Source organism: Ictalurus punctatus, chromosome 2 (assembly GCF_001660625.3).
Source record: "Ictalurus punctatus breed USDA103 chromosome 2, Coco_2.0, whole genome shotgun sequence".
Classification (NCBI taxonomy): domain Eukaryota; kingdom Metazoa; phylum Chordata; class Actinopteri; order Siluriformes; family Ictaluridae; genus Ictalurus; species Ictalurus punctatus.
The window spans coordinates 36,091,098-36,116,371 of NC_030417.2; the positions used below are offsets into that span (position 1 = coordinate 36,091,098).

The 25,274-nt window shown below is 39.8% G+C and overlaps 1 protein-coding gene across 1 annotated transcript; it reads left to right on the forward strand.

The window, feature by feature from the left end:
- Positions 1-2,392: 2,392 nt before the first annotated feature.
- On the forward strand, positions 2,393-23,773 carry limd2 (LIM domain containing 2). The gene is made up of 4 exons (XM_017454921.3): positions 2,393-2,608; positions 19,470-19,514; positions 19,697-19,833; positions 19,960-23,773. Exons 1-4 carry the CDS (start codon positions 2,606-2,608, stop codon positions 20,117-20,119), a joined length of 345 nt encoding a protein of 114 aa, XP_017310410.1. The 5' UTR covers positions 2,393-2,605; the 3' UTR covers positions 20,120-23,773.
- Positions 23,774-25,274: the final 1,501 nt, after the last annotated feature.

Here is a 25,274-nt window from a genome sequence, read left to right on the forward strand (position 1 = left end):
CTAGCTAGCAAGCTAACATTAGCTACGTCTGTTCTCAACAGTCGCTTGTATAGTCAAAAAGCTACGTATGCTCACAGTTCAGACTTAGCAACTAACAAAATGCAATAAATCTATTTTCTGTTTATATTTTTACTTGATTAAAGTACTAAAATACTTGGAAATATACATAGGGACTGAAAGTTAAAGTACAGCTCTCCTTAATAGTAAAAATTGGATAATAATAATCATGGCATTATTGTAACAAATAGCAGCAATAGCTCACTTTTATGAATTCAGTGCATTTACAAGCGATTGCGGAATTGATCCAGACGTCTCGCACATAAAAAAGGAAATAGGCGCTATTACTTACTTCCACGCTGGGAAATAAGGTGGATATACATGCTGTGTCCCAATTCACCTACTTTCACAAAAAAGTACATACTTTTGAGTGTGTGGCAAAAGAGTATGTAAGTACTGGAACATACTGACACGTCGTGTAACAGAAGAGAACGTTGCTGGCTAGTTACGCACACTGTCACTTTAATGGTACTCTTTATACACAACGTCCAACCATTAATCTCACGTGACAATAAAAATCTTCTGTTAGTGATTAACATTTAAGTTCTTACACCTAAATAATGAAGACGCATCACTGACGTTACACTTGTCGGCCATGCTTGCAGGTTGAATTCAGATAAGCAAACGGTCACGAAACTCCTCCTCCTCCTCCCTTGTGCAAGGAGTTGTGGGGCAATATTAGCTGAGAAGGCTGTTTCTCAATTCTAAGAACGCAAAGAACAAACATGTGTTTTCGTGAAGTTTTCGGTCTTGCCAGTTTACCTTAAAAGAAGGAAGAGAATTGAGATGTGCCGTGAGCTTCCTGTTGCGCAATGGACCGGTCCAGAACGTTTCCTGTAGTGGGTCAGGGTCCTCAACTCTTCAGTGCTCCCCAACTAACATGTTTCAACTGGTTAATAGATTTACTCTTAACCGGCTGATTAACCAAAAGTTAACTAATCATGTTTTAATGTAGTAAGCTCACTGTTTGCAACTGCAACCTCACGTTAACTAAAAACTAAGATAACGAGTTTACCATTACCTCAGGATGGAAGCTTGTGTGGTTTAATTTAAATCCTTCTGAGGGATAAATGTTAGCATGTTCGCCTCACAACTCCACAGTCGGGGGTTCGATTCCCACCGTGGCCCTGTGTGTGCGGAGTTTGCATGTTCTCCCCGTGGTGTGGGGTTTTCTCCGGGTACTCCGGTTCCCTCCCTCAGTCCAAAGACATGCATGGTAGGCGGATTGGCGTTTCCAAAAGTGTTCGTAGTGTATGAATGGGTGCGTGAGTGTGTATATGATTGTGTGCCCTGCGATGGATTGTCACTCTGTCCAGGGTGTACCCCGCCTTGTGCCCGATGCTCCCTGGGATAGGCTCCAGGTCCCTGTGACCCTGAGAAGGATAAGCGTTATAGAAGATGGATGGATGAGGGATAAATTTTTTTCAACAGGCTCAAATATACCTCAATCTAAACCATATATCAAAATCATTCTTTTAAGATGCATATTTTGATTGATTTAGATTAAAAAGATATTAAAACTACAGTTACGGGTCAGGCTTCCGTCAAGATGTTGAACCCCAAGTTGCTCTTGATGGCAAGCTAGCGCCTTGCATAGCAGCTCTACTACCATTGGTGTGTGAGTGTGTGTGTGTGTGAATGGGTGAATGAGAACCAGTGTAAAGTGCTTTGTAGAACCGCTAAGGTTAATAAAGCGCTATATAAGTGCAGACCATTTACCAACACATCCGGGTAAATTCACGTGTACCCGGAACTTGCGTTCTTGAGCATTGGGATCGGAACATCGGCGGTGGATGATGACGTAGGACGAGTTCATAAGGACGCAAGATTGCATAAGAACGCATATTTGAGAAACGGCCAAAGTGTCCATGGATCCACACTTCGAAAATAATCTACTGGAAACAGTAGATCATCCGGGTACCTATGGGATACTCATTTCAACACACTACCATTTGGGACACACTAATTCTCAGCTCGGATAATATTTAGGACGGATAGTAGACGAATTGGGACGTAGAAACAGTCCTCAGTAACCTTGGCTAGCTAGCTAAACTGGAGCTCTGAATTAATTTACTTAATCAATAAACAAGCGAATAACAACGTAAGGTTTTTTCAGTTATTCATATGATGCATATTTTTTGTATAGTGTCTCATCATTTCATTTAAAAAATGGCGTTTTATACTGAAAAAAGGGCGTTCTGATAACATTTAACCTACACACACAAACACAAAGGGCGCCTTTTTTGAAAGTGGGCGTGGTGTATGGGCGGGGTTTCAACAACCCAACCAATGGCGGTGGACATCCTTCTGAATAATAAAGAGCTGGAAGAAAGAAAAAAAAAACATGCACGCTTGAAAAGCGCTCAGGAGGAGGAAGCAGTGGGGGGAAATCTAAGCACCTAAAAGAGGTTGAACAGCACCGCTGCTTCAGTTTTAGCCCACATAACAACGGGGGGGATTACGAAATCAGGTTTACCGACTACACCGTGAGCTCGTGTTGCATCTTTTTTTTGTTTTTTAATTGCAACACCGATAAAGATATACACAGATGGTGAGTGACTAACAGTCCATTTCTCGTTTTGATTCAACGGCAGGCGGCGAATCGCTGGTGTTCGAGGGGGGAAGGGCTGTGTCCCAAACGGCGGCTTCCTCCCTTCACGAGTGCACTCGGACAAAATGGTGTGCACGTGATACCTAGTGCACTCTGTTGCTGTGTAGTCGTGATTTGGACTTCAGCCTGTGTGTTTTTTCCTATTGTGATGAGGTGCTTGCTTGCTGTCTGCAGGCGTTTATGCTAACCACAGCTAGTTTGCTCAGTACAGCATTATTATTATTATTATTATTGTTATTATTATTATTATTATTATGACGAAATGTATTAGCTCTGCGGTGCAATTTTAGACTCGGTTGTGCTTTAACAACCTTCACGTTTCCAAAGGTTTCATCTCAGTACTGTACTGTTATTGTTTACAAAAAACAAAACAAAAAAAACCCAAAAAGACCCTCCAAAACAGCCAATAATAATCAGTAAATTCGGTATCTTAGCAACACAAGAAAATGTAAACGTTACATCCGGTTTCAGCATCTCTATAAAAGTTCTATTTCGATGATCATATTATTTTAGCTTATTATTTTATTAGGCTACCCGAGTCATTTCTTTTTCATCTCGGTGTTTATAAATGATTTATTTTTGCAGTCAGTGCAAGAAAATCGATGGAAATGAATTATCCTTTTAATTTGAATTATATATACGCATTTCCTGCTTCTTTAGATGTTTTAATAGCTTAAAATGGCTAATAATAATAATAATAATAATAATAATAATGATAATAATAATAATAATAATTAATTGGTCATGTGTAGGAATACTGTGAGTAGAAAAGGACAAAACATTGTCACTGAAACAAACAAACAGACAAAAAAATTCAGTGTTTTTGTAAACAAAAGTGGTCAATATATATATATATATATATATATATATATATATATATATATATATATATATATATATATATATATATATATATATATATATGAATGTGTGTGTATATATGTGTGTAATGATAAATATATAAAATGTAAAAAAAAATAATAATAATAATTTACAGTGCGAACAAAACTAATTCATTGGTTTATTGAAAAAAATATGTATAAAGTTAGTCAAAATATACGCTACACATGCTGCATTACTAATGATGAATAGTCTAGAGAGCAACAGAATTTAGCGTAATGATTTATGTTCTGTAAGAAATTCTCTCAAGAAATTTGGAGGGGATTTACCTCTTATATTTTCCTAAATAAACAAACAAACAAACAAACACAAACAAACAAATAAATAAATAAATTATTAAGCCATAAATTGACTGTCCATAAGTGTGGACACTGTGCACAAAAGGGTTATGCAAAACTAATCTCCGGTTCCTTTGCAGTCTGTATGAATGAATTGCATTTTTGGAGTCATATTGCTTTATTAAAAGCAAATGAGCAAAATAAATGCATAAACACAATTTTTTATTTTTTTTATTTTGGATGATGAACAATAGGACATTGAGCAATCATAACCATAAATAAGCCATTAAAAAAATTTGTGATGCTACCATTACAAGAAAATAATTTGAATGTCACATGAGTAATAGTAGTGAAAATGGAGAGGGAGGGAGTGTTACAAGAACGATCTGAAACTTTATCATCCCTTTGGTCTGTAAACTGCTATAAGAAAAATAAACATAGATTTTTATGTTTAAAGCAAAATCTAAACGGGTGTTTCAGGGATTTCTGTATCTCTCCCCTACTGGTATGGACACCAATATAATAGTGTTTATAGAAATGAAAAGATTAAAAACAATAGTTTTTCTTTTTGTTTTCTTTTTTTGATAAAGGATTGTGAATATATATGTCTATTGCTTCTATATACAGTATATCTAAGTAGCAAGTCTAATTCATTCAGCAAAGTTGCAGCAGGAATCGGAAAGAAATTCACTTCCTGTAGTCGGGATTCAGAGTCTAAACGCTTTCTCGCTGCGTTCGAAACGAGCCATTGTCCTCCTGCTCTCGGAACGGTTCTTTTCGAGATAAACCCAGCAGGGTTCAATTAAAATGGACTAAACACTGCTTATGTGAACGCATACTTAGTTATTGGGTTTTGAGTGACCAGAGGCAAAATAAAAACACCTACATATGGCGTGTATGTAAATCTAATCCCGTCCGAATAGGGCTGAAGAAACGTGTTTAGAGAGTCGTACCGTAGCAGAACGGTAGGAGCCACAAAGAAAAGTTTGGTGAATCGCAGAAGTTTCCTACATGTCCAGGACAGGCCGAGGGTTGTAAAAAGCGGACTCTCTTCTTGCTCTAATGAGAGAGAGAGAGAGAGGAACAGAAAGAGAGAGGAAACGGATCAGAGTGGAGTTTATTATGGCCTTCAGCCTGCATCATGGGATGCTTGAGACGGCGCTGAGGTCTTTGCAGTCAAGTCAATAAATCTTCTGCTCTTTGTTGGTTAAACCGATGGATGCTGTTCATCCGAGGGGCTTTATCTTTAAGGCTGCACGTCATGTCGATTTGACTGACTAGATGATTCGGAGCAGATTCCTTCAGCCTGCTCCCTGTGCAAATTAGGCCAACTGTCATGTTTGATTTCAACCTTGATGGGACTGTCTTATGTTCGATTTAACGTCCCGTCAAATCCGTCTGGAAGACACTGCAAATAGGGAGGACGTTCGACTCCGTTTAGAGAGCTGTGTTTTGTTGGAAGTGGGAGGCTGATGACGATTTGGAGCATAAATGGCTGGAAAGTGAGGCTCCAGGAAGAGGATCCCTTTTTTCAAGATAAAAACCCGAGCAACTTGCATGCACAAAAGAGCTGTGTGTGTGTATATACAGTATAGTGTACAAGCTAATGATTTGGGTGAAAAATAAAATAATGTCGGTCATTTTTCTTAGCACGTACAGTATATTGTTCATATACTTTTGAATCCTTATGCTTAAAACACCGGATGGTTTTATTCTGAAACATTCAGCGTGTCTCCGATTTTCATACCTCGGGACGTGTCCGGCGTGTATGCCCAGGTATCATGACTTGTATAATAGAACATCTCAATCTATAGCCTTCTCTCTTTCGGCTATTCTTGGAGCTCTACTAATGAAATTATGCCAGCTAGGACTCTGGGGCACCGGTGCAGTCTGATAACGGCATCACTCTTTCTATCTTTCTTTTTTTTTTTTTTCCTTCCCCTCTGCTGAAAATCCCCTTATATGGATGGAGAGTGAAAGATGACGCTCATGCTTCATACTTAAATAGAAAGTTGCACTGAATCACCAGGCTGAACCCTGTGGATTTGTTTATCTGGACTCGTCAGAAGGCTGTGATCTTCAAGGAAAAATGGCACACGGAAGGGCGCGTTTACATTTTTAGCCTGCACATGTGAACCGTTTCTAAACTGTTGCTTTTTATGGCTTCTCATGACAGTGCAGCATGGAAATCGGACTAAAATCAAGGTTTTTTAAAAAATGTATTTATTTTTTTTCGTTTAGGAGCTCGAGACGTGTTTGGTGTCTGAGGTTTGATCAAGTAATTATTAAAACGTTGGACGTTTATCTGTAATTAAACTATTCCTTGCGTTACGGGTTTCTTTGGTACTGTTTTTTTTTTTTTTTTTTCTTTTCTCCCCGCGATTACTCCAATTTCCCAACGCGATTTTGGATTTGATTTCTGCGTCCGTTTAGTACTCGCTCATCCATTGTGTTAACGTCCCCATGAAATCAAAATTGAAGTTTTGTGGCTTTTAGTACGAACATGTCCGCCTTAAGGTTATCTATACGCTAGTGTGCTCCAAAACAATTAGAAGATATTTCTATTTGTACAGTCTCTCTCTACCACCAATACAGATCTACGGTTTTGATGACATCATTCTGCGCTCAGATTTTCCGTCCGATCAAACGCTCTCTAGAATCTGAAGTGTCCCGCTCCGAACATTATAAACATCCATGGTACTAACTGTCAGGTACGGCTTAGCCCGGGCTCTGAGGTAAGCTAAACGCTATCGAGCATTTAAAAAAGGGTGGAGGAGCCACTCGATATGTCCCGCCCGGACTTCCTGTTTCAGCGGAAATTACGTCAACACATCGGATAACACTGTGCGTTTTAATTCACTTCCCGAGGACTTTAAATCCGAACGAATATCTGCACTTTTTTTTTTTTTTTTTTTTTTCCAGCTAGCAAATTCAAAGAATTCATGCGCTACATTTTAAGCGCTAATCTCCTCCATACGCAAGCAACGAAACACTGGATATCGTGTGGCTATAGGAAAATCATCAGCAGGTTACCGCATGTCATGAAACGTTTCATTCCTTCCGCATCGATTAGCCAAAGAGTACCACGGTTTTACATATTAAAGAACAACACGTCATACATATTTTCAAATTCTAGTTCAGTTTAATGTTGTGAAACCTCCACACTGTTAGTTAGTTCCTGCGATCACTTAGCAGCCGCAGAAACAGTTGTTTTCTCACCAACCTCTCTCATTTTTTCCTCTTTCTCGCGCCGTCTTGAAGTTAAGCTTTACTCCAAAGCGCTGACTCTGACTTAAGTCTTATTACATGAATGTTACATAAACCTAAAGGTCTCCTTACAGAAAGCTTTGCTGTATCAACACTTGTATGTTATTCTTCTTGGCTTTTTAAAAAATTTATTTATTTATTTATTTATTTTTTATAAATCTGCCATGGACAATTCGTTGTGAATTAGTCGCTACAGAAATGGTAAAATATCAAAAGGCAGTCCCTTCGGGATTTTGCGATTGTAGAAATTAGCGCACAAATCAAGCAAACTCTGCAATATTCGGAGGAGATTGAGATTTTTCAAAATGGCCGCAGATTTGGGCCGAGACGTGTCATGTGACGTTATCAACGACGCACATCGAGCCAAATCCCTCTTCGATCCACGTGCGTCGAACGTGATCACAGCCGAAAGGTCTCGTTTACCAACAGACATCACTGCGAAAAACTGTTTCGTGCGATTGCAATTTCGCAAGTACAAAAAACCCGTCGCAAATTTTGAAAAAAAAGGCATTTTTGGCCGCAACGATCACAAAAAAAAAAAAAAGAAAAGAAAAGTGAAATCTTGTACGGACTGAGAAGGAGCGCGTTAATATAACTCCGTGATTTTCCTCGCGGACGGAACTACAGTCAAAGCTGCCGCTGTAGAAAATAATTAACCGACAATCATTGACCAATCAGAATCGAGAATGTAACGGCACTAAAGCTTGACGATTTTCCGCACCTCGTTATCGTTCTGATTTAAGCCCATATGAATGTTTTTTTCTTATGGGGGCGTAAGTTAACGTTTTGTTCATTCGCCTGAGTTCCAAGCCCGTCGTCTCATCCGGAAATATTAATAGTAACAATACAAGAGCTGAAAATATAAACCAGTTATCAAGAACAGTTATCCAACACTGCAATATTTCCAAGGTTGTTGAGGTTGTTAAAATGAACTCCGTATATAAATAACGCACGGGCTGTTCCGTTGAAACTTATCGTACATGTTATGCTTTAAAACTTCGCCGGGCCCTGAGGCGTTCTCGCAGCCTTTCGTAATATAAATGGACGTGTTACATTCCATAGAAAGGCCCCAGACCAGAAGAAACATGTTGCCTTGGGTTTGCGTGCATCGCACATAGTCTGATTGTGTAATCTTCTCTTCTTCTTTTATTTATTTAATTTTTTTTGGTGATAAGATCAGAAGCACGTATGTTGCTGCCAGCAGTGTTTCTGCGCACCGGCTGACTCGAGTTTCATCACTAGGTTTCAACACGTCCGAATTCCGGGGTTGGCTGTCCTTCGTGTTAGATCTGGGGTGTTTTTTTTTTTTTTTTTTTTTTTTTTTTTTTTCCCTTTTCTTTTTTTTTTCCTCCTCTTTAGGCTGGCTCAGGAACACTTCAGCACTTGCTCAATCCATAGCTCTGGCCTATACGTTGCTGACTTGAGTTCCAGGTGGTAAAATATAGCCTTCAGGCCATAAAGAATACAGGCTGATAACACCTAACGGGCGTGGTAGGCGTGTAAAATTATGCGCCGTTCAAATTCCCGTGGTTGCAATATGAACGCCGAGTCTGTAGCAAACTCTTCTGCATGTCTTAAGCTTTTGTACGTTTAGTCTAGCTTCACGTCCGAGCACGGGTGTTTGGAAAGTGTGTTCGCCGTGTACGCTTTAAAACGAACTACGTCGAACAGGAGGAGAATCGTTCAGGGAGAGTTGCGATACCGTGAAGCGTTATGTTTAAACAGCTAAATGAAAACTTTTTTTTTTTTTTTATTTAAATATCAGTAAAGAGGTTTTTTTTTTTTTTTTTTTTACTTTCTTTCTCTGGTTGTTCACAGACGAATGAAATCTGCGAAATATTGTCCGTACAGGAGTTTTTGTTTTGTTGCCGTTTTCCCCTGCGGAGTTTATTGTATTTATTTTGTAGGAAATACTGCAGATAAGTCTTTCGCGGTGATGTTTTGTTGGTAAATGAGCCCTTTGTAGCTGTACTCGTGTTCGACGCACGTGAACCGAAGGGGGCTTTGGCTGAACGCGCGTTGTGATGACGACGTCACGTGACGCGTATCGGCCCAAATCTGCGTAAAATTTTTCAGTAGTTGTTTTTTTTTTTTTTTTTTAAATTCCATGCGCCTCCGAATATTGTGGCGTTCGCTTGATTTTGCTTTCATTTCTGTGATCGCAAAATCTCTAAATCCTGGAGGGACTGTCCACGCCTTGCGTCACCCAGTGTCGGTATAAGAGCCGACGCCAGCCTGAAGCTCTGTATTACTATGGGATTTGATCCAAGACATATTTTTCCAATTGAATTCACTGTTTATTTATGCCAGAAAATCTTGAGTTCTGTTCACTGACACTTTGCAAATCATGCGTATGAACCGAGAACAAACGTTTTCTTAAAACAGGCTGCCTTTACAGAGCTCCTGTTTCGCATAATTTGTCCCCAAAAAAAATTCATTTTCTGGTATTTGAAAAAGAAAGATAGAATCTGAAATCTCTAGTGTAGGAGGTTGTTTTGACACAAGATGCAAATTTTTTTTTTTTTTTTTTTTTTTTTTTTTTTTTTTTTTTTTTTTTTTTTGGTATAAACTGTTTTTGGCCCTCACACAGATCTGTTTTCCAAGAATCCTTTGGGTTTTTATTTATTTATTTATTTTTATTTTATAAATAAAGCTCCTTACACCCTGGCTCTGTGCCTTGCTTTTGCAGTGCTGGAAATGTTAACATCTCAAAAAAGCGTTTAATTAGAAATTTTCCCGGAATGCCACGTGTGATCGAGAGCTTGAGAAGTCACTGGAACGGCATATTGCAGGTCAAACGTGTTTTTTTTTTTTTCATTTTATTTCAGGTTTAATTTGGGGAGTCTCAGTATCCAAGTTGATCTTCGGGAACAGCACAGGAGGTGTGAAAGCGCGAGTCCTCACTTGTAGTTAAAGCCAAAAACGATGCAGGTCAGACTCATACAGACGTTCCCCAGGGCATGGAGGACAAAACGGACACTTCTACAGTCTCGTTCCTGCTCGTTCGCTTTTTGTTTCAGGATACATAAGCAATAAACGATGACCGGGTGTGCCGTTCTAGGAAAATAATAAACGACGTGGAGGTGTGACGTGGTCCGATACAAAGCGGAGTTACTGTTACCACCACAACGTTGATTATTTTTCCATAACAGCTTATATACTACAGCAGCGTGCTGGCGATGACGTATTTATTTATTAAATCATTTTTCCCAAGTCTCGTGTATGCAAGTATACGAGTCCTTGGGTATGTTGTTACTATAGAAACGATAATGGTTTTTTAGAAGTAGTGCATTGAGATAAACCTGTGATTTGCCTTGGAAATCAGGGAAAACACGCAAGCCGTAGCTTAGTATCATCGCACAGAGAGATGTATGCGCAAAATTTTGAACACGTGCGTCATTATGCAAATGTAGAGACGTGTTCTGCAAGAGTTGGGTCATTTTTAAAAATCGAATCAAGCCCCATTTGTCAAAAAACCTGGTATAATTGCATGATCCTAAGTTTAGTATGACTGCTTGACAAGATCGTTGTGTTGACACGAGGGCACGATGAGCCACAAATTTGACTAAAGAGCTATTGATCACCGGGAAATGAAAATGTTCTTGTTGGTCCAGATGTCCAATTTCAATCAGATTTTAAAACCAAATTCAAATGTGGTTCGACTCGGTCTGATTTGATGTATTTTCTATGCCATTTAGTCTGCAGAGGTTTGTTCCTGCTCAGCTTGTTCATGCCTGAGGCCCTGTTTACACTAGTGCCTTTTCGTTTTAAAACCGACTCTTTCGGAGACGTCGACGACCCCGTTGTAGTTTGAAAACTCCGGACTCGCGTTCCAGCGTAAACGGACCAAAACGGAGGCGTGGCTTCACCCACATTCGCCCCCTGATCGAGTCTTCTGGATCATCGTTCCCTGATTCGTCAGGCCTCTCCCGTATGACCGTTACGCTACCTTGATCGTATACACAACAACACGGAGACTGGACCGCAAGCTTTGCTGGCTTTGTCGTCATTCTTAGCAGCCATTGTGCGGTTAAATTCTGTATCTTATAATCCTGCAGCTGCCTACATGCTCAAGAGGCGAGCTACGATTAGAGCGATCGGCAACAATTCTCATTTCAAGCGGCGTACATAGAACGCCGGTTTGGACTAGCAACCAGCATCCTGTTTACATTTGTACGCGCATGCCCAGTGTGCACGAATGGTCATGTGACATGCGTATTCGGTCGTGTGGCGTGTACGGCGATGGTTTCTGAAACGCAGCGGAAACGGCAGTGTGGACGAGGATCGTTTTACGCAGTAGCGTAAACAGGGGCTGAGAATTAGATTTGTGCTGGGCTCACGTCTGTACTGTCTTTTGGTGTGTTTGTGGCTTTGAAGGAACCCAAACTAAAGCTACATTCACACAAGCCTGATTTGTAATACAAAACAATCCAGCCATTGTGCCGTTTGCATACGGGGTAGACTTGATATAGACACGTTTGGCCAGTTGTCTTAAGCTGGTTTCGGTCTGTATTGTTCATTTGTTTCACACCAGAATTTGAGCAAAACTGTGGCTCAGCAGCATTATTTTCAACAAATCGGGATCTTGATCGTTCCCCCTGACCCGTCAGAGCTTCAAGGCCTCGTATCGGATTTCTGAGGAAATTGTACTTGTGCGAAGTGTGGGAACTGGTTAATTTGCAAGTGTCAGCACTGAGAAACCTGCTGATGTTACTCGTCTGGTCCCTGCGTTCGTTTCTCTCTTTTAAGTTCAGACTTACTTGGAGCAGCTTCACTACCCTAACCACCCCCTCCATGCTGGTTGATTAGATGATGCTCCATTTGGGAGAGGGGGCGACCCTATTGCCCCTGTTGCTCTCTCTGGGTCATCCCTTGACCTTTCTTCCATTATTCTGTCTCCCTGGCTTTATAGAGACCCTTTGGGGGGAACGGGGGGTTTGCAGATGATGATGGGGTTTGTGTGGCTAATGGATTAAGGGATCGTATCCCAGCCTTGAAAATCGATAGTGGGAGGAGATAAAGAGAGATGGTAAGGTGAGGAAACCATGCATGCAAATCTTTCAAATCCTGCAGGCTGCCATCCAAGTACTAACCAGCCCTGACCTTGCTTAGCTTCTAAGATCAGATGAGATCGGGCGAGTGGTATTACGACACCTGGTATTCCTAGGCAGTCTGTGTTGTTGGAGACGCCCTGGGAGGACACCTTGAACTTGTGAACCTTTTAGTAAAGTTTGACGTCACATTTATAACTAGGCAAAAAGAACAACTAAACGGATCCCACGTGCACAGACACATGAACAGCTCCAGACCACCTGCTTTCTCCCCCTTTCTTCCTCTCCTTCTTTTTCCGTCTAATCGAATTAGCAAGCACGGCACCTCGTACTGGCTCGGCCCTCCGCTCTCCAAGATGATGTCATCTCGCTGTGGTGGCTAGCCTGGGTTTTAAATGTCGCAGCTCCATCGAGCTGCCGGGAAAGTGAGCGAATATGAGCAGCGAGATGCCAAGTTTGGTGTTGCGCCTGATTAAATCCAAACAGTTCTTAAAATAGCAGGGCTTAAAACACAAAGCTAGCACATTGGTAATTCCACTGCATCGGTGCTTAAAGGGACAGTGTAGTGTATGAAGCTTGCTTCTGTAAGGTTTCTACTGGAGCTAATCTAGTTAACAAGCAGAGGAAGCGTAATATAGCCTCCAGTGTAGCATCGTGAATTGCCCCAGTGTATTAACTAAATTTGCTGATGTTGTTTCTGTCTCTTGCCTATAAGAGCTACACTATTCCGCTTTATTCACTGCGATCTATTAACGTAGATGTTATGCACACACGTGACGGGCGGTGAGATGTCCAAAACAAAGGTTTAATATTAAGTACTTCATAACAAATCCCCAGTTACTAAGCATATAACAACTAATTGTGCGAAATCAATGAATGAAGCAAGAATGAAGGCTGTACATGCCGTCTCCCTCAAAACTCGCCGGTGACTCATTACGTATTGAGCGCATTCATCAAAAGCAATTTTCACCCACAAGTGATTTCATCCATGAGCTAATTATTTAACCAGAACTGTAATGAATAAAGAATCATGACACCCAAAGAATCATCACGTCTAAAGAATGAATAATCTTAAAGAATCGTGACTCCTTAAAGAGTCCTGATGCCTCATGACTCCTAATGATTTGTGATGCCTAAAGAAGCATTAATGCTAAAGGATTATTATGCTGTGGGATTCGTTCTTTCTAACGAATCGTGATGCCTAAAGAATTTATTTGTAAAGAATCATGACTCTTAAAGAGTTGTGATTCTTAAAGAATCTAGTTTTCTAAAGAATCATGACTCCTAAAGAATCGTGACTCGAAGGATCATGGCTCCTAAAGAATCGTGACTCCTAAAGAATCTTAATGCTTAAGGAATTGTTCTGCCTAAAGAATCGTGATTTCTAACAAATCGCAATCCCAAAAGAATCGTGACACCTAAAGAATCGTGAGGCCTCAACGAACCAGGATTTCTGCACATAAAGTGCATTTGCAGATCAAAATGGTTTTGGCTGATGGACTTCACATGGGATAAAGGGAACATTTGTGTATATTTTATTTATTTATTTATTTATTTATTTATTTATTTATTTATTTATTTATTTATTTTTGGCCGAGCTGTTCCTTTAAAGACCGGTTGCAGCTCTTGCAGCTTGCTAAAGCCCTAACCAGGATGCCTTAAAACATTTCTGGTCTTTTGACATATTCGTTGTGAAACGTAGAGATAGAGGAACTGCTAATCTGTTGCATCGATGTGCTGTGTGAGGTTTTAATGCACCAGTGATATATACGTTAGGCTTTCTGTCATGTGACTCCTCATTTTGGGGTCTCCAGGGATGACAGATGGGGCTCTGCTGTCATAAAGTGCACCGCAGGAAGAGTGATGCGTCATCATGACTTCCTGAAATGGCCTCCATGGTTGAGCAGTATCGTGTGTGTGTGTGTGTGTGTGTGTGTGTGTGTGTGTGTGTGTGTGTGTGTGTGTGTGTGTGTGTGTGTGTGTGTGTGTGTGTGGTCACATTATGTACAAATAAGGTAAAAATGGGACAGATGGCACCAGACAAAATAGAGCACTCCTCAAATGCTGAGTGTGGCCGAGTGTTCGTCTCCCTCATCTCTCTTCCTCATAATGCTGTCTCGTGTTAACCTAAATGCTTACTACCACTCCTTTTGTTGTTTTCAAAAGGTCTCGACATGGTAAAAATCTTCTGCCGAGTTCCCAGTCTCGTTTTATTGCAGTAAATTGATCCTATAAAATGGTTTGCACCATACTTGGCATGAGATCTAAGAGCCTTTAAAACTTTCTTTCTTTTTTTTTTTTCTTCCTTTTTCTTTTTCGCTTTACCTCTCTGTGAACGGTTTATGAAGGAGGTACATAGGTCTTCAGCGAATGGCCAGATGAGCGGAAAATTTAAAAGGGAAAAGGAAAAAGCACCGACTTGTGCATACTAAGGGATTGCAGGTGTAGTTGGTGGATGCCTTAAGGGTGATTTGGAAAGAACAATGGCATAAAGGAAAGAGGAAACGGTGTATTTAAATGAGGGTTTTGTTTTTTCAAGTGATATGTAAGGAGTAAAACATAACAGGGTGTGCTGTTATAGGAAAATAATCAACATATGATCTGTGCATATTAATATGGCTGAAGGTCTGGTATTAAGCTATGGAAGCTCATTCCTTCCAGTTCATTTGGGGGAAAACTATTAAGTAGGAAATACATCACAACAGACTTTCTGATTATAGGAAAATTATTATTTTCTGCTTTATTTAGCGATTACTTGGCCACTACTTCATATAGTTATTACTTTACTTGGCCACTACATTACTTGGCTATTACTTCTTTATGTAGCTACTACATTACTTGGCCACTACATTACTTGGCCACTACATTACTTGGCTACTACATTACTTGGCTACTACTTTATGTAGTTACTACATTACTTGGCCACTACATTACTTGGCTACTACTCTATGTAGTTACTACATTACTTGGCCACTACATTACTTGGCTACTACTCTATGTAGTTACTACATTACTTGGCTACTACTTTATGTAGCCACTACATTACTTGGCCACTACATTACTTGGCCACTACATTACTTGGCTACTACTTTATGTAGTTACTACATTACTTGGCCACTACATTACTTGGCTATTACTTCTTTATGTAGCCACTACATTACTTGGCTACTACATTACTTGGCTACTACTCTATGTAGTTACTACATTACTTGGCTACTACATTACTTGGCTATTACTTCTTTATGTAGCCACTACATTACTTGGCCACTACATTACTTGGCCACTACATTACTTGGCTACTACTCTATGTAGTTACTACATTACTTGGCCACTACATTACATGGCTACTACTCTATGTAGTTACTACATTACTTGGCCACTACATTACTTGGCTACTACTCTATGTAGTTACAACATTACTTGGCTACTACTTTATGTAGCCACTACATTACTTGGCCACTACATTACTTGGCTACTACTTTATGTAGTTACTACATTACTTGGCCACTACATTACTTGGCTATTACTTCTTTATGTAGCCACTACATTACTTGGCTACTACATTACTTGGCTACTACTCTATGTAGTTACTACATTACTTGGCTACTACATTACTTGGCTACTACTCTATGTAGTTACTACATTATTAGGCTACTACTTTATTTAGCTATTACTTTACTTGGCTACTAATTTATTTAACTATTACTTGTATTACTTTACAAGTAAACATACTACATTATATAGTTACTACTCGATTATATAGTTACTACTAGTTACTTGGCTATTACTTTACTTATCTACTACTTTGTTGCTACTTTATTTGACTGCCACTTTATTTAGCTACTACTGTGCTCAGCTACTACATTACTTGGCTATTACTCTTCCTGGCTACTACTATACTCGATTACTTGAAAATAAAAATAACAAGTACTTTACTACACTTAAGTTAATTATTTTCCAATAACAGCATGTCCCAGACTGTTTTATTCCTCTTATACCACAGCAAGTAGTTACATTTAATGTCGAACATTTGTGAGACAAGTTGCTTCCTGTTATCACTTGCCTCTGCCTCTTCTCTCTCTCTCTCTCTCTCTCTCTCTCTCTCTCTCTCTCTCTCTCTCTCTCTCTCTCTCTCTCTCTTTAGAAGCTAATAAGACAAAAGCCTCAGCTTGTGTTACTGAGAAACTGGAAAGCACAAACTCCTCTGTCCTGAAGACTTTTAACATGGTGGAAAACGTAGTTTGACACTGGAGATTCCTTCCATAAATGTTAAATATAAGAGAACCAAAAACGTCGCCATATCAACAGCAGCACAATTTTTGCTATAGAAACAATGCCATTTTAGAAGAAGCTCATTATTATAAACCCGTGGTTTATAACCCGCACTATTGCAAAGCTTCGGTTATTGCAAATGACTCAACCTCTTCTGACCAGTCGCGACCAAGTTGTGGTTTATTGACTTCTTAAATCAGTTTCATTGAATCCCTTTTGGGGAAGAGACCCCATGTGAACAGCAGCGTCTCACTGACAGGAAGGCGCAGGATGTGGGTTGAAGTGCGTCGAGCTGTGGTGCGCACGCACACATTCAGCAGTTGTATGTAGAGATCGATATTGGGTGTGTTGGAGTAACAGTGTGAGAAACGAATGCATGCAACACTTGCATGAGATGACTGAGTGCTGTGGAGTAAGTAGCTCAGTCGTTTCCCTTCAAAACAAGGAAGTGGTTCGTCTGTGAAAGTGGGTGGCGGTTTACAAAGTGACTGACAGTCAGTGCAATAATGACGGATATGAAAATACGACCGAGGCAGTGCGTTCTTTTAGAATTTGTTTTATGTAGTTGTTCGGCTTTCCTCAAGTGACAATATTTGATCAATTATACGATAATACAGTCTGCAACATGTCAATAGGTTTTTAGTTACAAGTTAATCAAGTGACTACAGGTGGATTGACACTTTACCCATCTTCTACTTTACCCTAGCTGCTACTTTACTTACCTTCTACTTTACTTTACCACTTTATTTAGTTACTACTTTACTTGGCTTTTACTTTACCTAGTTACTACTTTACCTAGTTTCTACTTTATTTAGTTACTACTTTACTTTGTTACTACTTTACTTGGTTACTAATTTGCTTGGCTATTATTTAGCTACTACTTTGTTACTACTTTACTTGGTTACTAATTTGCTTGGCTATTATTTAGCTACTACTTTGTTACTACTTTACTTGGTTACTAATTTGCTTGGCTATTACTTAGCTACTACTTTGTTACTACTTTACTTGGCTACTACTTTACTTTGTTACTACTTTACTTGGTTACTAATTTGCTTGGCTATTACTTAGCTACTACTTTGTTACTACTTTACTTGGTTACTAATTTGCTTGGCTATCACTTAGCTACTACTTTGTTACTACTTTACTTGGCTACTACTTTACTTTGTTACAACTTTACTCGGTTAGTAATTTACTTGGCTATTACTGTGCTTAACAACTAATTGGCTACTACTTTATTTGGTTATTATTTTACTCCATTACTACTTGGTTACTAATTTTCTTGGCTATTGCTTTACTTATCTACTACTTGGCTGCTATTTTACTTAGTTACTACTTTATTTAGCTACCACTTGGCTGTTAGTTTACTTAGTTGCTTGGCTACTACTATATTTAGTTACTACTTTACTTTGTTACTACTTTACTTGGCTTTTACTTTACTTTGTTATTACTTTATCTAGTTACTACTTTACGAGGCTATCACTTTACGTTGTTACTACTTTACCCTAGCTGTTACTTAACTTACCTTCTGCTTTACTTTACCACTTTATTTAGTTACTATTTTTACTTGGCTGTTACTTTACTTGGTTACTGCTTCACTTAGCTACTACTTTACTTGGCTGTTACTTTACTTTGTTACTACTTTACCTAGTTACTACTTTATGAGGCTATTACTTTACTTTGTTACTATTTTATTTAGCTACTACTTTACATTTACATTTATTCACTTAGCAGACGCTTTTATCCAAAGCGACTTACAAATGAGAAAGATACAATTAAAACTTTACTTTGTTAGAACTTGGTTACTAATTTTCTTGGCTATTACTTAGAAACTACTTGGCTATTGCTTTACTTAGTTACTACTTTTACTACTTTACTTGGCTACTACTTTACTTTGTTATTTAGCTTACTTTACTTTAACTGCTTCATTTCAACTTGGTGCGTGGCAAGTGCTTGTGATTTTGGGCCATATTAACTTTAAGAGAGAAAAAAGAGAGGGAACGATTGTTTATGGCTGCTGTAATATAAGGGAGAAACAGAAACGAATTTGATCGCACCACACGGTTATTGATTATTTTTCTATAACGGCAATGTTCCTCGTTGTACAGTATGCCCACACACTGCCTGCTGTTCTGCACTGAGGAAACAATCCTAGATGGGTGTGTGTGTGTTTGTGTGTGTGTTTGGGGTGGGGGGGGGGGGGAGGGTGTTCTGGTAAATTGATATCTTGTAATTGTGTGAATAGTTTTTTTTTTTTTCCGTGAGGACTGTATGCTGTATTACTTCCAGTGTAAACGGATCTCTGTGCTTAGGAAAATGAGGCCTGGGTGTGGTGGAGTGCTTTTGCTGTCGGTTTGCGGGTTGTGTTAGCATTTTTGTACCACCGAAACACCCTGTCATGTAACACTCTGTGTCCTGGAGTACCACTGCCCTGCACATGTTGCTCTGCAAACACCAGACATCACTAAAACATGAGCGAGTGTGTGTGAGGGGTTATAATGTGTTCTAATGCAGCTGTGCGTTTTCTCATTCAGCAGACTCGGGTTAACATTAGAGCTGTCAGAACTAACTTCACTTTTTAATACCTGTCTGTCTGTCTGTCTGTCTGTCTGTCTGTCTGTCTGTCTGTCTCTCTTTCTCTGTGTGTGTGTGTGGAGAGGAAAACACACCTCTACATCAAGATGGAGGCACATGGCGGTAGAAAGACAATACAATAGAAAGCATTCGCTGTCTTTACGTAATTACTATTGTGTGTGTGTGTGTGTGTGTGTGTGTGTGTGTGTGTGTGTGTGTGTGTGTGTGTGTGTGTGTACACTGTAAAATGATGCTCGTACATCGATGGAGAAGAGCAGAAGAATGAATGTAAAATATGAGCAGGTCTGTGTGCGCACATCTCAGTGTGCAATATGGCCCCAGAGTGAGAAGACTGTGATTATGGGATGGCGTTGTTTTGGATTTTGTTGCCAGGCGCAACCAGATAATTGACATCTTGCATTAATTCTCCATTTTTTTTTTTTTTTGGTTTTTTGTTTCCAGGACAACCTAAGCCCCTCTGAAGAGAAGCCTGTCCAGCGCTCCAAGGTGTGTGTGTGTGTGTGTGTGTGTGTGTGTGTGTGTGTTTCTCCTTCTTACCACCATATTTGTGCTGTATCTCCTGTTCTTATCTGCCCATCTGTATCTACTTCACTTCTGTTTGTCACATTATCTTTCTTCTGCAGATTCTTGCTATAGTGTGTGTTTGTGTGTGTGTGTGTGTGTTTCAGTCTTTGAGCTTTAAGCCTCAGAGAGAGACCTGCGCGTCCTGCGAGAAGACCGTGTATCCGATGGAGAGACTGGTGGCCAACAACCTGATCTTCCATGCGACATGCTTCTGCTGCAAGCACTGCAACACCAAGCTCAGGTCAGACGTTGATTAAATTTCAAATGCAATATTGCGTGTGTGTGTGCATGCGCTCTAACCTCCTCCCTCTCTCTCTCTCTCTCTCTCTCTCTCTCTCTCTCTCTCTCTGTATGTGTGTTTGTGCAGTCTGGGCACGTATGCGGCGCTGCAAGGCGAGTTTTACTGCAAGCCGCACTTCCAGCAGCTGTTCAAGAGCAAAGGGAACTACGACGAGGGCTTTGGACGCAAGCAGCACAAAGAGCTCTGGGCCTCCAAAGACGCTGAGAGCATCACCAAATCACCGTGATGACCTCTCCATCTTCTTACTGATCTCCAGCGCTTTCTCGCCCCTCACCGACTGAATCTTGATTCTCTGTCTAAAGTCTGCCTGCCCTGCCACACACACACACGCACACACACACGCGCATCAATTCACTCTCTCACATGCATGAACCACAAACACGATGGGGCAGGCATCTCACAGCTCTCCAGCATTTTTTAAAAAAAAACTTCTGCCCTTTAGCTTTTAGTAAATGATTTTTAAAAACTTTTATTTTATTTTATTTTATTTTTTTGCCTATGTGGTTTCCTCCACAGTAATTAACTCGCTGATTGTGACCAAAACCCTTACCCTTTTTGTTTATTTTTTTAATTTTTATTTTTATCTCGTATCATTTTATCATTCTTTTGTCAGGTACACATGCTGGCACATTGAAAGGTCCTTTACACCTGAACCACTTACACGAGTACAAAGTTTCAGGATGTACACTCAGGTAGCGATTCTGGAGTGTGTGATCCATTCCTTCTGTCTTTGACGAGCATTCCGTCAATTTAGGTTCGTTTTTTTTTTGTCTGTTTTTTTTTTTTTCCTAGGAGGGAGTTAGGCGTCCACCTTGCCTTTTAAAATTTTGTTTTTATTTATATCCGCAGGGTATTATATCTGTGAAAGTACAGGGTATATGGTACTGTATGCATCTCTGCTGAACAAAGCTCAAAACGTTCACACACTCCTTTTCTTTGTCATATACGCACACATCCAATAGAGAGAAACTAGATTTACTCTTACAGAAAAGTACAAAAATCTAACGTGTAAATCTAATTTCATACAACAGAAGTCTTAAAGGGTGCTCTCACACCTCTTGGTCCGTTTTATGAAGTCTGAAACCGAGGGAAAATCGTACTTTTGGTTGGTTTTCTGTTTGATTTGGTTTGGTGCATGAAAAAGCTTCGAGTAGGGCTCAAACCCGAAATCGTAAAACTCCCCCATGTTGTTCTGTACGTTGAATAGATGGCACCGAGCAAGTGCTCAATACATGATCAGACGATTGTATATAAATAGCTATTTTATCCAACGTTTATTTTCGTTCTTTGTCAGCCAGTCGAAATCTTCAGAACGGAACCGAACCGAAACGAACGGCGCGCTGGGATTTGACTCGCTTTGTGTCTCGTGGCTCAGTTTAGCAGCTCGCATCACAGAGGGGAAAAAAAAACAACAACTCGACCCATAACACACGACTCGTTTGATTCACCGGGTCGAGTCGAGTCGCTTTCTCTCTGCTTAGACACCTCGCTTAGACACTCTCGGACCTGAGCGTGATGACTGTGTTTTCACCTGAGAGGAAAACACACCAGGGTTCCCTCCGAACGGACGAAAATAAAGCAGACGTGAAAGTACTTTAGAGACCTCTCTGTGGTTCAGCTCATTCACTGTACTACTTGATTAATTCCTGTTCAGACATCATTTTGAACCCAGTTTTCACTTGCACAGTCAAGTTTCCTGACCTTATCGCTGAATTCCCAAAACATAAGAAGACAAAAAAAAAACTGCTATTGGGCCTGTAATGTTTTTTTACTGCTTTTAGAGTTTCTGGTTTTAAGTTCTCCTGTGTTTTTACTTAATAGGCATCTGACCATCCAGCATTTGTAAGTTTCTGCACAGTCACTGAATGGTACATGAATTTACTTCATTGCACAGTGAATGTACTGTAGTTTGCTGAAGTGGAACCAAAGCCACTGAGCAGCGAGGCTTGTGTTAGCCGCAGTGAATGTTGCAGCGCGTCGCACCATTACCTTCCCCCTCCTCCGCCACTTCCTGTCTTCATATTGTTCTGTCTGCTTCCTGTGAGCTGCTTTGTGGCTCTTTGACAGGATTCACTCGGGTCTTCTCTAGCACTAGCTAGCTAGCGACTGCTCACCGTTGCTCAGGAATGTGCACGGGTCAACAATCGGACTGTTTCGTCCATCGTTCTCATCTCCTTACTGTAACAATGGCCACGTGTCTTATGACCTTTTGTGTATATAACCTCGAAAATGTCCTGTAATGTCGTTTAGTCCGTTAAAACACCACCTTGTTTCACGAATGTGGCTGAAAGGCTGAAATGGAGAGGCTTATTTTTCTGAGGCTCAAATTATTTCCATTGTTTGTGTTTCCGGATTAAATTCACTGTCTGCAGTCCTGTAACTGGTGTACACCTCCAATATACAAGTCTAACATTTAACCTTGCTGTGTAAGTTTAAGTCTCCCAGCCTTTTGCAACACAATACAATCAACATCTCCCACTATTATCTCGAGTTCAGGGTCTTGGCATTTGAAGGGAATTACTATCTTGTTTTCAGGGCCTTGGCATATGGAGAGTTTGCAGTATCTCCCAGTACTATCTCGTGTTCAGGGCCTTAACATTTGGAGGATATTTACAATATCTCCCAGTACTATCTCGTGTTCAGGTCCTTGACGTTTAGAGGCAATTTGCAACATCTCCTAGTACTATCTTCTGTTCAGGGTCTTGGCATGTAGAGGGAATTTGCAATATCTCCCAGTACTATCTCACGTTTACAGCCCTGGTGTTTAAAGGGAATTTACTACTTCTCCCAATACAGGGCCTGGGCATAATAGTAGCAATGACGGAAAGCCCCATCTGGTGGTGGGAGAGGATATGGTAAGTCAGCTTTAAGAACGCGTGAGTAGCTTTTCTGTTTGTTTCTATCTGTATGTTTTCTCTGATCATCAGCTTTGATGTTTTGTATTCAATGCAGTCATTAGATCGCTCGTTTTTTAACTGTTTGTCTTGGAAAGTACTTACAAAGCCATTGAGAGTTTGAGCAAATGCCTCTTACCAGTGGAATTCCACAGAAACCCCTTTCTTGTCGCACATGTTTTAAGATTACTGTGAAACTGAAGGCGCTGTGAGTTTTAAAATGTATCAAAAACTCTTGCCGCGAGGCAAAACAATATTTTCTTAAGTGTTAAAATAAGAATAAAAGAATAAAAAAAACCTGTATCCATTTCAAATCTTTACCCAAAGCTTCCTCCTTCGAGTGTTCAGATTTCTATCTGTGTTTTTGACCCTGATGTTTATTTCATAAGTAGAGTTCATATTTTCACAGGGCTAAAAGGTACAAAACCACACAATATCAAAGTATCTGTTTACCTCTTTCTATTTTCAGTGACTATGGGAAATGGGGAGAAAGGGTACAAAATGTTGTCTTTTGCCTGATCGTAGTTGTGTCTGTGGATGTTTCTTTAGATGTATGCCTTATTTAAAGTAATACTAAAAGCATTTTAGCATGTGCTGTGTGAGTGGAGACGTGTGTGAATACAAAACTGAGTATTCGGAGTCTTAACTTCAGATCGGTGGAATGAACATGGTGGCCTTAAAATGGCAGGAAGTTAAGTTGTTTTGTTGTTGTTGTTTGTTTGTTTTTTTTTTAATTATTATCCCCCCGCCCCCCCCCCCGTGCATCCTTATTATTCCCAAAGTGTCTGTTCAGGTCTTGATTCCTTTTCTTCACCTGCTTAATAGTGCACACCTGAACTCTTGAAGCATTTTAAAATGGCTTATAAACTGTGAGGTCTTATTTTTTAGCCTTCTTCATCATGCTGTACTCCCTTTCTTTCTCTTTTTTTTATTTCTCATTTTTGTACATGCTTTTGAAGAAAATAAAAACATGCTGGTGTTGATAAGGTTTGTGTGTGATTAATAATAATAATAATAATAATAATAATAATAATAATAATAATAATAATAATAATATTATTATTATTAAGGGAAAAGGCCCAAAGACCCCTACTGTTTTCGTTGGTTTTCCTATTCTTCTGCTCTTGAGTCTAGGGCAGCCCATAGAACTGCTTGCAGGAAAGTTATGAAATTTGGGCACACATACAGTTAATTTGGAATCTCTAACTCAATCCCCCTAGTACCACCAACTGTCAATATTTGCACTCATTTTTAAGTTAATAACTTTTTTTAACCATGAGTCCTAGATGTGAAATTCCTTTTCCTCTGATTCCTTGGCTCAAGATGATTCGATTGCACCCTATGACGTCATTTTCCGTCATGAAAAGTTTCCCACCATTTTGAATTTTCTGAAAAACCTACTTTTTCGAATTCATCCTAGGCCGTTTGTCCAAGCTGCATGAAAATTGGCTGGCATAATCTCCAGACACTCTCGACAAAGAGTTATTCACAGAATTTTGATAAACCATACCATTTTCGAATGCCACTTCGATGAATTCGACGAAGAACATGCCAAAATGGACGTAAGGGTATATCTCCACAACGCTAGTGTATTCATACCAAACCTATTATTACTCATAGGCATCGTGATTTGAGGGTGCTGAGTTTCGTAACACTGCCACCTAGTGGTCATGAGAGATGAAAAAAAAAACAAAACAATTTTGCTAATAATTTCTGTACAGTGTCATAAAATCATCCAATTGGTCTCATTAGGGCCTGTGGAGCATACAGAGTCCAATGATCTGTAAACTCCCTATGCCTGCCATTTTGTGTGTCAACCATTTTGAATTTTGTCATAAAATTCTGTATTTTATGAACGACCTAGCGTATTATGAAATTCGGTGTGGCTTTTGTATCATGCTCTAAAGGGACTCAAAAAGTTGCGGGACAGCACCACCTTCTGGTCAACAATGATAATTCTATTAATAAAAATGCTAATAGCTATTGACTCCTTTTGCCTACTGTCATGAGCCTCGTCTTGATAGATTCCGTGGTTAATGGCGAGAACAAGAATACCAATTATGTCACGTTTGAGCAAACTTCCTGTCTGCCGTTTCAAAATGTTTTAAAAACATACTTTTTCAAACTCCTCCTATATCAATTGTCCGATTTGCATGAGAATTGGCCTGCGTTATCTAGAGGCACTCATGACAAAAAGTACACAGAATTTTGATAAACCATACCGTTTTTGAATGGTGCTTCAACAAATTCGACCAAATATGTGCAAAATTTAATTGAGGCCGTATCTCCGCAACACTTTGAGGGATTATGACAATACTTGTATGGTACTTGTCATCAGCATTAGGCCTTGAGGTTACCTGTGGCATTTTGGCACACTGCCCCCTACTGGTCAGGAGATGCAAAAATGTATTTTTTGGCTTATAACACTTGAACGCTTTCCTGCATGATAAGCATCATGCCTAGATGCTACCTGAACAGTTTCAGAAC